The sequence below is a fragment of the Petaurus breviceps genome, unplaced genomic scaffold (assembly GCF_028583685.1).
Source record: "Petaurus breviceps papuanus isolate PSGF00001 unplaced genomic scaffold, PetGlider_PUasm1.0 188, whole genome shotgun sequence".
NCBI classification, from domain to species: Eukaryota; Metazoa; Chordata; class Mammalia; order Diprotodontia; family Petauridae; genus Petaurus; species Petaurus breviceps.
Window position 1 is genome coordinate 10,664,068 of NW_027185804.1, and position 15,732 is coordinate 10,679,799.

Consider the following 15,732-nt stretch of genomic DNA (forward strand, 5'->3'; position numbering starts at 1 on the left):
GTCACCCAATCCATCCCCTGCTCAGTGGATGAATCCCTTCTCTGCAATAAATCCCCATGATTTATTGTGCTTTCTGTGTTTCCAGTGGTGGGAAACTCAAAGGAATGGGCATATTTCAAGTGCCATAACATATGTCCAGTGGAAGGCAGCATGTTAGAGTGGAGGAAAAGAGCTAGTAGGCCTGGGTTCAAATCCCGATTCTGCCATTACCGATGTGAGTTTGGGCACAGAGGAGTTTACAATCCTAGTTCCCCAAATTCATTTCATTAATTTTTTTTTAAATTTTCTCTTTGTAGAAAAACCATTAACCCTTCCCCTTGATCACACTTCCTTCTACTAGTCCCTAAGTAAAAATGCAAGCTTGAAAATAGAAGTAAGAAAGGGAAATCAGACTTGTTATATTTGACCATCTCCTTAGGATGGCTGTGTGGGTCCAGTGGGAAGAACGTTTGCTCTGGAGTCTTCTCATTCACTCACTACCCCAATGGCCATGGGCAAGTCACCTAACTAACTTGGGCCTCAGCTCTTTTATCTGTCAAGTGGAGAAGAAATTGAACTAGAGGGCCTCCAGTGTTCTTTGCAGCTCTCCATCTCACATCACATCATCCTCAATCTTGTGTTCTTCTGTTGAAAAGGCAAAGGAGTTCAATTTATGGAAACTTTTCTCCTTCCCCTCCCCTACCTCTCCAAATAAAGGCAGGTCAGGATTCCCGTCAGCACATTTAACTGCATCTGTCCTGAGCCCTTCCATTTCTGTCAGTGATCGTTTTGGGATAAAATCCCATTTCACATGGTTGTTATCATGGCTGGGTTGCTGAAGCATGTCTCAGCATTCCATTTCTGGAATGCTCACTGGGCTCTGCACTCAGCCCTTAATATGAAGCAAGAGGTGCCTGCCTCATTTGTGTACCCGAGTCTCTGTAACTACAAATCTATGGATGGTTTTCCTTGGGATTCTCCATAATGAGCAATGTTAAGTAAGTGAGTGAAATGAAAACTAAATTTGCTTTGTCATTTGACAAAATCTCTTACCTTGAAGATGCTTTCCTTATCTTTTGGGCTATTATTCAGGGTTTCTAAAACTCTAAGTCAACTTCCTCTTAGCTTGGAACCAATCTGTGGGGTTCAGAGATTCCTGCTAATTCTCTGTAAAAAGACATTTCTGTTCTCAGTTACTCCCCCTCACCCACTGACTGCTTTTTGCAGTTGTTGCCAGATTTCTTTTCCTCATCATAACACATTATGGGGGCACCTCAAGTTTACACTCTCCTGGGATTTAGGTGGTGAATTTGCCAGCACTGCAGGAAAGAAAAGACTAAGAAGAAAAAGCAACCCGATTTGACTGTCATCCTTCCAAAAGAAGATTATGCTGAATTGTGTTTATGACTAAATCCACATATCACTGGAACCCCTAAGAAAAATAAGTTCAGCACCAAGTTGTTGTCTGTGTGACCACAAACAATTGGTTTGGGACTGGATTGGACAAACTAACTGGTTGTTTTGGCATGGCGCAGATGCAGCCTACATCTGTCTATGGTTAACTATGATAATTAATGTCCCCAAAGAGGTACAAACATCAGGCAGCTGAGGTCTTCAGGCATGCTGCTAGGAAAGCAACCCAAAGTAAGGGTTACATGATTTTCCAGTTGAAAAGGACCCTAGATATCATCTTGACTGACATTAGAATTTTATGGATAAAGAAGCTGAGATAAGAGTGTTTTCCCCATGTCCCACAGACAACAAGGGACATAGGCAACATGAGAATTCAGGCCTTTTGGCTGCAAATCTAGGGCTCTCTCTGTACAGACCACCTTGTGTCCTCTTCATGAAGCAGCCTGTCTTCCATACACCACCTCCTTAGCAGCCCTTCATCAAGCTGGGTAGGTCGCATAATATGGGATTGCTTCAGTGGAATCCCTCTTTTGGGCTGGTTATAGGCAGTTTCTAAATTCAGATAATTCTCATCAGATGCTTAGTGTACAGACACACACACACACACACACACACACACACAATAAGGGTTCACAACAGGGCTGCAGATGGAAGAAGCCCAAAGATTTGAGCGACTAATGATGCTAAAGGCACATTAGGGGAAGCTAGGTGGCACAATGGACCGAGTGCCAGGGTGAAGTGAGGAAGACTCATCTTCCCTAGTTCAAATCTGGCCTCAGACACTTCCTAGCTGTGTGACTTCACCCTCAGTTTGCCTCAGTTTCCTCATCTGTAAAATGAGCTGGAGAAGGAAATGCAAACCACTCCAGTATCTTTGCCAAGAAGAACCCAAATGGGGTCACAAAGGGTCAGACACAACTGAAAAACAACTAGTTAGTTGTAAAATGGTGGTTTGGGAATTTGAATTGATGTCTGGCCTCAGATTACAACTTAAACATCAAAGGATCACCAACCTAAGAAGGAAAATAGAATAGAATTCATTAGCCCTTTAATACTTAAGGCATCCATAGTTTGGCTGGTGTGAGTATTGTCTCCAACTAACACAGCCAAATAGTATAGAACTTGGGAGGAGTACAAGGAAGCAGCCATTCCTCTAAAACTCTGGAAACACCGTGTTTTTTCAAGTTACCTTTTGCAAAAGGGCCTGGTAAAAGTTTTGCTAAGTTAGGTTTCTGACTCTGTCACTGAAATATTTTTGAGTGATTCTAAGGGAAGCTGTTTCCCTTCCCCATGCTTTGGTGGCTCTCTCTGCATGGTATCAGTAGAAAAATCTCCTATTTCCCCTTTTAGCTTATGAAGAATTTTCAACAGAACAATTCTATGAGGTATGTAGTATTATGCTCATTTTGCAGGTGAGTAAACTGAGACTTGGAAAGGCTAAACAACCCTAAGGTTACACAGCAAGTATCAGAACTAGGATTCAAACCCAGATTTCTTCCAATTCTGATACAGCTGTTACTGATGTTGTACCCCAATTCCGGTCTTATAGTATATGGATGATGCCCCTCATGATTAATTATTTTCAAATGAGTTAATACTTACAAAACACTTAGTCCATTACCTGGTACATAGTAGGTGCTTAATAAATGTTTGTATTCTTCCCCTTTCCTTTGTGAGGGCATCACAGAAAATAAAAGCATGTAACATTACTTGTAAAGGTGGAAAGGTTTACTTATATAAGGAGATTTAAAAAAATCCTTAACTTTATATTCCCTGTTTTGTTGTTTTGTCAGAGACCTTCGAGATCAGTTAGTTCAAACTTTTCTTTAAAAAAAAAAAGGATATTTTTTCTCGTTTTTTTCACAGAAATTTCCTAATACTTCACTGAACCCATTCTTAGAATAAAAACCCCACAGCAAAACTGAATAACAAAGCCACTATTTCTAGTAGCAAATGGGACATTCATAGGATCATAGTCTGAGAGCTTATGTATGCCATCACATCCAACCCCTCCCCCTCATTTTACGGATGAGATTACTGAGGGTAAAATCAGGTAGATGACTTGTCCAGGGTCACACAGCTAGTAAGTGTCTGAACCTAGGTGCTAGTACACAACCATAGACCCTCATCTCTCTATAGAAAAAGAAGGATACATGTTTCCTCCTCTGGTTTCTTCAACCAAGATTGTTTAATCTCAGTTCACCTGCCTTTTTGTATTGTTTTCATTTACATTAATGGGGCTATTGTGTAGATTGTGCTCTTGGTACTTTCTCCCCTCTGCATTACTTCATACATGTCTTTCCATGTTTCTCTGAATTCCTCATACTCTTGTGATACCACATTCTTCCATTACATTCATATTGCTACATTTTGTTCAGTAATTCCCTAATTAGTGAGTACCCACTTTTCAGTTTTTGATGCCTAGAAAGGAGGCTACGGTGAATATGTTATAAATGGAATCTTTTCCCACTATAATTGACCTTTTTGGTGCTATATGCCCAGTAGTAGACACATGGGGTTGGAGGACCCAGTGGGTTGGGTTTTTTCCTAACACCTAAATTGTTTTTAAGATTGGTTATAACGATTCATATCCCCACCAAAAGTATGTTTGTGTATCTCTTTCTGAAGTCCCTCAAACACTGACTGTTTTGTCTTTTATCATGTTGCCTATGAAGTGAAATCTTGGAATTGTTTTAATTTACATTTTTTATTAGTAATTTGGGGCATTTATTTTTCAAATTCCCAAACCCTCATTTTACAAGGGTGAATGAAGGCACAGAAAGGTTAAGTAATTTACACAAAATTCCACAGGGAAGGAGCCAAGACTGAAAGTCAGGTCCTCTGATTCCAAATCCAGGGATCATGACACTGTGTATAATACTTCATAATAATGGTGATATACATAGTGGACTACAGTTTATCAGATACTGTGTTTGTCATAGAAAACATTCCAGTTGGTAAAGAACACTTGGAATGAACTGATTTGGATTTGATTAAATCACCAAAGTCCTTACAGTTGTGTTAACCTTACTGAATCCAACAAGTACCTTTGGGACATAATTTCAAAACACTTTCCTCTCCTTAAAGGTGCTTTATGACAAATACTTCTCTTTTTGGGTCTCTGAATATCTGTTCTTTTGTTTGGAGAATTTCATGCCCCTAGAAAAATGGGTTTCAGAATTACTGCTTTGAAAGCTTCTATTCTTTCTATGTTGTATCTTTCTACAATCAATTTCCTCATATGCTAATTACCTGTCAATTTCATGCTTATTATCAGTAACATAGCTGCCTGTTTTGTTCTTATCATTGATAAGAATGTCCTAAATGAACTGTTAGTTTTTATTTATTATACATCTTACGCTCCACAGGTTACTGTGAATGTTGGCCAAATAAACAGTCTGAAATGGTTTTAAGTCCATGCCCAGTAAGTAATGGACTTTTATGTCTCTTGTTAAAGGACCAGCTTAGCCAAGTTCAGGTAGTTTTACTACCATGTTGTTTGTAAAATTGATCTGGAGAACTCACAGAATGTTTTCAGTTATATCTGCTCGCCAACCTGTGTTGTTGGAGACGATAATCACACCAATCAAACTGTGGATCCCTTAAGTTTTAAAGGGCTAATGAATTCTATTCTATTTTCCTGCTCAGGTTGGTGATCCTTTGAATCACCAGAGTATTCTTAGGTTGTAATCTGAGGCCAGACATCAAGGAGCCCTTTGGCAGTGAAGCCTTTTCCCCAAGCAGAGCATGAGATAGATACTTGGTGGCCCCAGCAGTCCCCGTGGGCATAAGCAACAAGACCATGCACGTCTAATTTCTGAGAACAGAGTTTGCATCATCTCTCTTTCCTTTTGAAGGTACATGACTGATGGTGGACTGGGCCTCTATACTCGGAGACTGAATCGGCTGCCTGATGGAATGGCTGTGGTGCGGGAGACCCTACAGCGGAACACCTCCCTGGGCCTCGTTGATGCCGACAGGTAAGCAGGTTCCTAATTAGTCTTTCAGCCATTGGTTGTTCTGATATGCAGGGGAAATAGGAAGGTGCTGGAAGAGGTTTTCTCTTGTTTTCATGAGGCTCTACAGTACAATGGGATAGGACAGGAATAAGAGAAAAAAAAAAGACATCAGAAAGAAGGTCCTAAGTCAATCCAGATGCCTGCAGTGCTTTAAAAAGTGGAGGAATGGTTAGGGGCAGGTGAGAGCAAAGCAGGGAAGTTTCAGGGAAGCAAAGGAGATGTTCATAAGGTTTGAAAGCCAGGGTTAGGGCTGGAGGGGAATATAGACTAGCTCAGAGGATTAAGAAGAGGATTCTTAAGTAATTGGGAGCATATTCAAAAGTCTTTGATCTGCAAGCAAATCATAAGAGGGTTAGTTACCTGTCTGAGGATGAGGCTACATCTCCCAGTGTAGAAAGAAAGGAGGACAGTTAGTATAGTTGGGGTAAAAATCATGGAGAAAAGAAGCCTGCTTTGTTGGAAGGTCTGAACTGAAGGAGGGAGTCAGGAAATACCATCAGTCGCTGAGAAATGCTTCTGTTCTTACCTGATTTTGGTGGAGCCACTCGACATTCCAGTCTTGGGAGGTTGTTGTTACTTTTTGGATTGTTGGCTATCAGGTGCCCTTGGCACGTTCATCTGGCACCTGGAGTATGTTTTACTTCCTCTCTTATTAACCAGCTTTCTAGGTATCACACTTTGGAAGGAAGCCTTGGGGATTAGTCTCTGGTGTATTGCTGAGGTCTGTGAGAAAAAAAACCCCACAAATCTCAAGATGCTTGGCATAATGGTATAAGCAACCTTTACTTGCTCTAAGCCCAAATCCTACACCTGTGAACTCTGTTCTTTGTTACTTTGGAAGCAATTTCAGGGACTTGGATTTGCACGAGATATTTAATTCTAGTGGTTGACTTTTCATTTAAATATTTTTAGTAGAGTGTTTACAGCCTTTACCCTCAGAGGAAATGTAATCCCCTTCCTTTATTGCTACCATTTTTTTTTTTTTTTGGTTGGGTCTTCTGAAATACTTGCCCCACTTGATGAGAAGCAGCATAAATTCTAGGTGGTAATTCTGTGGGCCACCTGTAAACATAATCAAGATTCAATACTCTCATGTGTCAAGACAACTGTACATATGGGGAATGCCACAACTCTGTTGGGTGAAATTGTAGTGACCAAGGTAGAACTTCTTATGAACCCGAGGAGTTCTTTCACACAAAGCCGACTCTTTGGTGCTCAGAATCCTTTGGCTTCGTGGACACAGGAGGGCACAGTAGGGCACAGTAGCCAGTGAATAAACCCCGAAGTCATTCTCAAAATGGATAACTAGGCAAGAGCTTCATTTAGCCTTTTTATAGAGAAGCTTTTGGAGGGCTCAGCATAAAAAGGGGGAGATTAATATATTATTATCTTGTTATTAGCAGAGAAAATACATTATTTGAACAATCCATAGAAATACCCTTCCTTAGGTGATACCTTGGCAAAAAACTCACGGTAAGGTTAGCCCAGCATAGAACCTGCCCCACCTTAATTGTTTAAATACCCTCAATGGAGCTTTCTTGATGTGCTAATTTATTTTGTTTACTTATGTTTTCCAATAAATATGTGGTTGGATAGAAAACCTTATTAGCTAGAACATAGCTCTTACAATGTACATTTCTCCCTGCAGCAGTCAAGGAAATCTGAAGTAGACAGTTTAATTTAATGCTTGATTGCTGGCCTAATAGAATTATCACAGATCACAGCTGGGTTTATTTTTGTATTTTGAGGTGGAGGATTTTGTCAGGATGGAGACTGTATTTGTAATTTCATTTCATCTCTGAAACACTTTAAAAGTATACAAATGGACAATTTTAGATTCCATTCTTCTTGGTTTTTGTTTGTTTTGTTTTGTTTTGTCCCAGAAATATGATTTGTTGCTATAAAGAATTTTTGTTAAGGAAATTTTTCTCTACCCGTGCAGACCAGCAACTCTCTTGTAATTTATAGTCTTATAGTGGGGGTTCTTAACCATTTTTAAGTTATAGACTCATTTGGCAATCTGGTGAAATGTATCCCTTCTCAGAATAATTTTTTTTTTAATTCTTAATTAAAGGAAATGCTAAATTTCAATTAGCAGTTAATGAAAATAAAGGTGCATTTTTTTCCTCATCCTATTTCACAGACCCTTTGAAATCTATCCACAGAATCCAGAAGAGGAAACACTATCTTAGAAAACTGCCTAATGCACCGAGAGATTAAGTGATTTGCCCAGGATCCCAAAGCCAGTTTGTGTCAGAAGCAGGATACCAGCCCAGGTTTTCATGGCTCTGAGGCCGATTCTTTCTGTGCCATAGCACTGATGCCTTTCCTGTTGCTTTGGAAAGTAGAATATACAGATACAAAACCTGCTTTCATGTTCCTAAAGCTGATTAGCTAATAGGGCCAGCTTTAAACAAGATATTTTGTGATTATTTGACATTTCTGACGCTTAATTAGTACATATTTCTTTTTGTCTGCTGTAAATTGTGATGTAGGGCAGAAGTTGACTTAATTGTACTTGAGCATGTGGATAAGCTTTGTTTCTTATAATCGCTAAAATTATTTTTAACATAGCATAATCTACGTAGCAATTTATAGGCCTGAATGATGATGAATTGGTTCATAGGAAGCTTTCATATGAATATTTTAAATTTTTTTTAGATCGTATAATTAGTTGCTTAACTATATATAATAAAATATAAATAAACATATATAACATATATGTATGTATGCACACACATTGTATACATGTGTATATGTATGCACATCTATACATCTATGTCTATGTATATGTGTGTAAATACATACATGCATATATGTACACATATCTGTGTATACACACACAAAAAGACATAACAAATCAATACCCTCCTCAAATTCTTCTTTTTTGGTTTGTTTTTGGAGGCAATCAAGGTTAAGTGACTTGCCTAAGGTCACACAGCTAGTTAGTGTCTAAGGCCACATTTGAACTCAGGTCCTCCTGACTCCCAGGCTGGTTCTCTATCCTCTGTGCCACCTGACTGCCCCCCCCCTAGAATTCTTAAAAGAAAAAGTTCTAATACTAAAATTCTATTATAGGGTTTCGAGGTGAATCAGTTCTACTGCTAACTATCTCGGTGACTTTGGACCGATTCCCTTAACCAGTCTGGGCTTCAATGTCCTCATTTGTAAAATCAGGTGGTTGGACTAGATCTCGAGTAGGTCCCTTTAGGCTCTAAATCTGTGACCCTATGACTTGTACAATGAGGATCCTGGACTAGGTGGGGAATCTCTAAGATCCTTTCCCACTCCAAATCCTGTGCCCCATTTAGGGACATAAATGATGCTCACCATTCAACTCCTTCATTTTGGTGTGGGGGGAAAGCAGTTGAGGTTAAGTGATTTGCCCAAGGTCACACAGCCAGTAGTGTGTCAAGTGCCTGAGGCCAGATCTGACCTCAAGTACTCCTGACTCCCAGGCAGGTGCTCTATTCACTGTGCCACCTAGCTGCCCCCCAACTCCTTTATTTCATGAATGAGGAGGCTAAAGCCCAGAGAGATTATACAATTTGCCATAGGTCACATCCAGGTCCACTGACTCTAAATTCAGTAATCTCTTAATCAGTTTTTGTATAAAAAAAACCCCACCAACTCATTAAAGTTCAATAAGGAAGATTTGTACTTTCTGGAAATAAGGTGAACAAAGGAAAGTTGGGGGAAAATGAGAGAAATTGATATGAAGTCTTGAGAAATGTAGATAGAGGGCTCATCAGTATGACTTGGGAAGTCATTAAAATACTAATTCTACCCCAGAGAGCAGTCAGTCTGTCTGTTCATGGATAGAAGGAAGATGAATGAAAGCTCTTAATGGGTCAATGCTCAAGTTAAGGCAGCTTGATAGTTGTGAATCTGGTGTTTCTAGTGTATCATTGGGGATAATTAGGTAAAACTGAAATGAATGACTAACTTAGATAAGTATAAGGCAAACGGCTTTAGATGGGTTTTCTATCTCACCGAACATCTGGCTGTCATTTGAAAGATAATAAGTAAAGATAATGGCTTCAGAACTTCCCACCCCCTGTCCCCTTTACCTCTTTAACATACTTAACCAGACTAAGATAATGAAAATGGTTACATGCTAAGACTAGACTCTAGTCCTTGGGTGTGGCCTGTTGACCGAGTCCAAGTTTTACAGAACAAATCATTTTATTAAAGGGATTTGTTTTGTGAAGTTTGAATTCAGTTAAAGGGCTGTACTTGAGGACCTAGAGGGCCACATGTGGCCACAGGTTCCCCACCCCTAGACTAGAGATTATTCACAACTACCTAGGATGAGTTGTGGCAAAAGGTCAAGAGAAACAAATGGGAGGGTTTCTGTCAAGTTGCAGGCACCAGATGAGAAGTCAAGTGGGGAACCTTGGTAGGAATTCTCTGAATGGCACCATAAAAGAAGTGAATATCATAGTCAGGGCAGTGAGCCCAGTAACAGGTGGTAAATGAGCTCCCTACTGAACCTTGACCAGGTGTGTTCTCCAAGGCTCTTGAATCCCAAGAGCTTCCTGTAGCTGAAAACTATAATTTGAAAAAGTTTCTTCCTTTATTTACTTTTTGCATTGTCCTTGTTATCACTGATTCTATTTCATCCTGGTTGTTAGGTACCTACTATGTGCCATTACTCTACTAAGAGCTGGGAATACAAGGAAAGGCAAAAGACAGTTGTCCCCCCCTCCAGGAGCTTGAAATCTAATGAGTGAGAGAACATGACAATAAATATGTGCAAATAAGCTATTTAGAGGATAAACAGGAAATGATTGATAGAGGGAAGAGACTAGAATTAAGAAGGATTGAGGAAAGGCTTCCTGTAGAAGATGGGATTTTATCTGGGACTTGAGGGAAGCCAGGAAGCAAAGATAAGGGGGAAGAGAATTCTAAGCATGGAAGACAGTCAGAGAAAATGGCCAGAGTCAAGAGACAGAGTGTCTTGTTCAAGGACCATCAAGCGGACCTGTGTCAGTGATCAAAGAGTTTGGGGGGAGGGAAGTGGAAGGCATAGAAAGATTGGAAAGGTGGTATGGGGAGCAGGTTATGAAGGAGCTTGAATATCAAACAGAGGATTTTGTATTTGATCCTGGAGGTGATAGGGAGCCAGTGTTATTGTAGGAGGGTGATATGGTTGGACCTGTGATTTGGAAAACTTAATGGAGGGTCAGCTGAAGAGGGGAGAGCCTTGTGACACACGAAGACCAAGTCCAGACATGAGGAGATGAGCGACTGCACCAGGGTGGTGGCAATGTCAGAAGAAAGAAGGGAGCATGTCCAAGAGATGCCAGAAAGATGAAATCCATAGGCCTTGACAACAGTTTGGATATGGGCAGTGAGAGATGGTGGGAAATCAAGAGTGACATCTGGGTTGTGACTGGGAGGATGGTGGTAACCTTGATAGTGATAATGAAATTTAAAAGGAGGAAGGTTTAGGGAGAAAGATGATGAGTTCCATTTTGGACAAGCTGAATTTAAAATGTTTCACTAGACATCCTAGTTCCAAATGTCTAAAAAGCAATGGGAGATGCCAATATGGAGGACAACAGAGAACTTAGAGCTGGATAAGTAGGTATGAGAATCATCAGCCTAGAGACGATAATTAAATTCATGGGAGCTGATGAGATCCTCAAGTGACATGGTAGGGAGAGAGAAGAGGAGAGGGTACAGGATAGGGTCCTGTGGGACACCCATGTGTAGTGGGCATAACCTGGATGAAGAACCAGTAAAGTAAACTGAGTAGTGAAATAAATAGGAAGACAAGCAGGGGAGAGTGGTGTCCCAAAAACTCAGAGAGAAGAGAATATCCAGGAGACAGGAGTGATCAACACTGTCAAAGCCTGCAGACAGGTCAAGAAGGATGAAGATTGAGGATGGGCCATTGGATTTGGCATTTAAGAGATCATTGGTAACTTTGGAGAGAGTCCTTCAGAGAATGACTTACACATGGCAGAGAAAGAATATTTTTAATACTATACTAGTATTGTGAGTTGACATTCTAACCCTCCTACAGACAATTCAAAACATTTATTTAACTTTTTTGGTTTGGCTAATTAAATCCTATATAATCCAACAAAGTTTCCCAAAAAAATTGTTGGAGGGTTGAGGGGGGCAAAGCAAGTCAGTGTGAACTATAAGCAAAGTATTCTTTGAGAATCAATATTTCCCCAAGAAGGTCAGCTAGGAGGCACAGTTTGGAGTCAGGGTAACTTATCTTTGTCAATTCAAATCTGGCCTCAGACACTTAGTAGCTGTGTGACCGTTGGCAAGTCATTTAACCTTGTTTACCTCAATTTCCTCATCTGTAAAATAAGCTGGAGAAAGAAATGGTGAACCACTGCAGTATCTTTGCTAAGAAAACCCCAAAAGGGGTCATGAAAAGTCAGGCACAGCTGAAAGAACTGGAAAAAGAAAAGAATTTTCCCAACAAGGCTTACCAGAAGGAGAAAATAATTATTTCTGCTTCTCATCTCTGCTTTCTTTCCCCTTGAATTTTTGATGTTTTGTTTTTGAACCTTTCGGTCTGAGAATTCTAAATCAGAGCTGCGAACTCTACTGCAATACTTAACACTTGCATTATGTTTTAAATTTGTCAAAAATCTTTACATACCTAGGGTCACAGATTTTGAACTGAGAGTGACTTTAGAGGACTCAAGTTCAATCCCCCATTTTACAGGTAAGATTCACAGAGAGGGAAAGTGACTTGTCCAAGGTCACACAGGCAGTAACCACAGTGCTCATTGTTCCCAAATCTTTGCTCTTTCCTTGTATCATGCTGCCTCCTGGGGCTCAACACTGCCCCAACCCTCTGTGATAGGCAGCTGCCATAGGTAATATTATCTGTATTTTACAGATAAGGGACCCGAAGATCAGAGAGATTAAGCCTGTGACCTCAACACTTGTGAGTGTCCCAGGTGGCATGTAAACAGGAGAGTCTCCTGACTCCAGGCCCACCATGCTGTCCATTAGATTACTGACTATAAAGGGAAGCTTGGTCAGTGCTGACTATAACCTGTGGTTGAAGACTGAAATGCAGAAGCATCATTTTGAGCTGAAGACTATAGTATGGGAATGGAACTGTGGAAAATAGAGCTGAAAGTGCCTCCCAGCTGCAGCCCCCCTCTGTGGTCCAGGAATTCTAAGCGTTTGCAGCTGGTTTGTGATATGTCCCACAGATAATGAAGCTTACCATCATGTGACCCCCCTAAGGCACCATAGTAAGGCATGGGTTGCCCCACATCCAATCTAGGTAAAAGGGTTAAAGTTAGTAGGTCAGGCTCCATTGGGAGATTTGTGAAGCTGAAACTTCCCTTCTCCTTGCCATTCTCCACACCCCTCCCCCTCAATTGCAATCCTCTCTAGGAAGCTGCTAAGGGTTCTTAGCGGAAGGGGAAAGTGGTGATTCATGGCTGGTAGCCCTTTACCCCATTCTGTCCAGAGAGCTTCATTGTCAGCATTTCGCCTTCCCCACCTTTTTCTCCAAGGCTTGGGGGAGGGGGAGAATAAAAGTAGCTCCTCTCAAAAGCTTAGGGGGTCTCTCTTCTAAGCTGAGGAACATTTCATGGGAGCATTCTTGAGGCTTCTCCCTTTCAGAGCCTCACCTGCTCCAAGCTTCCTTAGTTTGGGCACCAAGTTTGGCTACCACTACATGGCTGGCCCCAGCCATGAGGTGGATATTTCCTGTTCAATTGAGGTTAATTTAATCAATATAGCTTTTTGAGTTTCTCTTATATGCAAAGGAGCTGAAGGACTACACTTAGGGTGGAAATTACAAACACTGACAGTATGAATGACACAAGAGACAAACGTTATACATTTAAAGCTGTAGGGGACCTAGTCCAACCCTTTATTTTGTAGAAAACATTGCTTCTAAATTCACAAGACCTGGGTTCAAATCCTGGTTCTGATATTTACTACCTGAGTGACCTTAAGCAAGTCAGCTCAGTTTCTTCATCTTTTAGACAAGGGGATTAGACTATAGGGCTCCTGAGGTGCCTTTGAGTTTGAGATCTATGATCCTAGGACCCATGAAACCAATGTCCCAGGAGGTTCAGTCACTTAGCCATAGTTACAAAAGTTAATTCGTATTCAGAACTCTCCACATTCTATTAGGACAAGAATAGCCAACCTCAGACACTGATGTAGCCCATGAGGAGCTCCTAAACCAGTTACTGGTGTCACTCAACCCAGAGCTGTCCATCAGATGGAACAAGACTCCTCTCCATCCCCTACCCAGGACTTGGGACGTTCCATTCTGCTATTGGGAGGGGAGTGATTAAAAAGCAGCCAGTGATGGGAGAAGTGGCCCTTCCAGCTCCTTCGGTTTGGTTTGACTCAGTGGACCTATGATCTATTGGATGCAGGTACTTGTAGCATCATAGATCATTGGATGGAAGGAACATCAGAGGTCAACACATCTAACTCCTCTTTCAGTTGAGGACCTGAGACACAGGGAGGTTAATATCTGGCCCATGTTACACAAGGTAGCAAGCTTCAGGGTTAGAATCTGAATCTAGGTCCTTTGGCTCCAGAGTCATTGGCCTATCCACTGTACCCGCAACCAGTATAGATTGAGACCCATGCAAAACTTGGGTTTCACTATTATCTGTGTCCCCATAAATCCTCTACCCATTAGGACCAAAATTTAAAAATACCTTGAAGGACCAAGCTGTATTAATTGATGCAGTTAATTTTCTTTTTTTATCCACAAGGCAAAGAAAATAGAGATAATTGCATGATTTTTTTTTATCTCAAAGTAAAATATACATCTGCTTGTAATCATGTCTGTTTAAAATGTATTTGCACAGATAGGAGAAATTAAAGTAAAATTATTTTTTAAATTTGTGTCAGTTGACATACCTGGTCCTTCTAGTGTTTTGTTTTGTTTTTTTAAAAAGCCCTGAGGTTTTTGTATATAATCAACCCTTAAGTCCTCCCACCCCAGGACAAGTCACTTAACCTGTTTACCTTCATTTCCTCAACTGTAAAATGGAGATAATAATAGCACCTGCCTCACAGGGTTGTTATGAGGATCAAAGGAGGTAATATTTGTAAAGCACTTAATCCAGTACCTGGCACATAATAGGCAAATAATAAATGCATACCTCCTCTCTCCCTCCCTCCCTCCCTTCCTCCCTCCCTCTCTCCCTTCCTCCCTCCCTCCCTTCTTCCCTTCCTCCTTCCCTCCCTCCCTTTCTCCCTTCCTTCCTCCCTTCCTCCCCCTCCTTTTGTTTCTTCCTTCTCTTCTTTCTTCCATCATCAAGGCAAAGCAAAGGGACTGTCCTTGTTTAAGCACACCACACTGCCTTATGCTACTCTTTTGCATCTCTCCCCACCCCCTTGGCTTCCAGGGTGCCCTTCACATTTAACCTAGATGTAGATACTAGGAGCAGACTTTTAGAATAACAGTTTTTTTTTTATACCATTTGCATTCTTCTTACCCAAGGACGATCTCACCGCTGTCACTTGTCAGTAGATGTCACTTCTCCTGACTCTTTCCCTCTTCCTCTCTTTACTTTTTTCCTTTCCACTCTAGCCTCGTCCTCTGTCTCTTCCATTTTCCCCCCAGCCTATGCCTTAAACCTTCCAGTAATCTCCATGCCCACCTCTGGGCATTGCTTCACCTTAGGAAGGCCATTTGGTTCTGAAGATGGGCTGCTAGGTCTCATTTAAAACAAGAAAGTAGTTCAGCAGCCACCACTTTGGTGGGAGGTGAAGACATTCTCTGTCGCTTTCTATTTCTCTCTCTGTGTGTCTGTCTGTCTGTCTCTGTCTCTCTCCCTCCCCCTCATTCTCCCTTGGTCTCTCTCTCCCTTGGGGTCTCTGTCTCTCTGTCTCTGTCTCTCTCTGTCTCTGTCTCTCTCTCTGTCTGTCTCTGTCTCTCTCTCGGTCTCTGTCTCTCTGTCTCTCTCTCCCTCTGCCTGGTCTATACACATTCAGGGGTTCCAGTAGGTGAAAGTGGAGGCCGCTTTACTTTTAAAGCTCTCTGAACAACTTTGTGTGCCTAGAAGGCAAAAGGCGATTGTGTTCTTAACTAAATCCTAATCCTCGTGTTGGTTTGTCCCTGGGGCCTCATTCAGGCCTGAGCTGCTAACTTCAGTTCAAACTGCAGTTGCCTCCCGAGGTTTCTGAGGAGGCTGAGAACCCTCCAGAGACACCCACCTGTGCCGAGCAGGCCCTTTGTGGACAGACAGGAAGAAAAGCAACTGTATCCCCAGCTCGGGGCAGAGATCGGGGCAGAGAGGAGGCCGAGCCTTGGTCCGTCCTGGGCACCCATTTTATTCCTTTGTTTCTTTGTGTGTGT

At 41.4% G+C, this 15,732-nt stretch overlaps 1 protein-coding gene across 2 annotated transcripts in view; it reads left to right on the plus strand.

The window, feature by feature from the left end:
• NAV2 (neuron navigator 2) overlaps positions 1 to 15,732 on the plus strand; it is a 464,415-nt gene that overhangs the window by 307,728 nt on the left and 140,955 nt on the right. For both annotated transcript variants that reach the window (XM_069091282.1, XM_069091283.1), the window contains one exon: positions 5,250 to 5,372. In XM_069091282.1, coding sequence (XP_068947383.1) covers positions 5,250 to 5,372 — 123 coding nt within the window. The remainder of the gene's footprint in view (positions 1 to 5,249; positions 5,373 to 15,732) is intronic.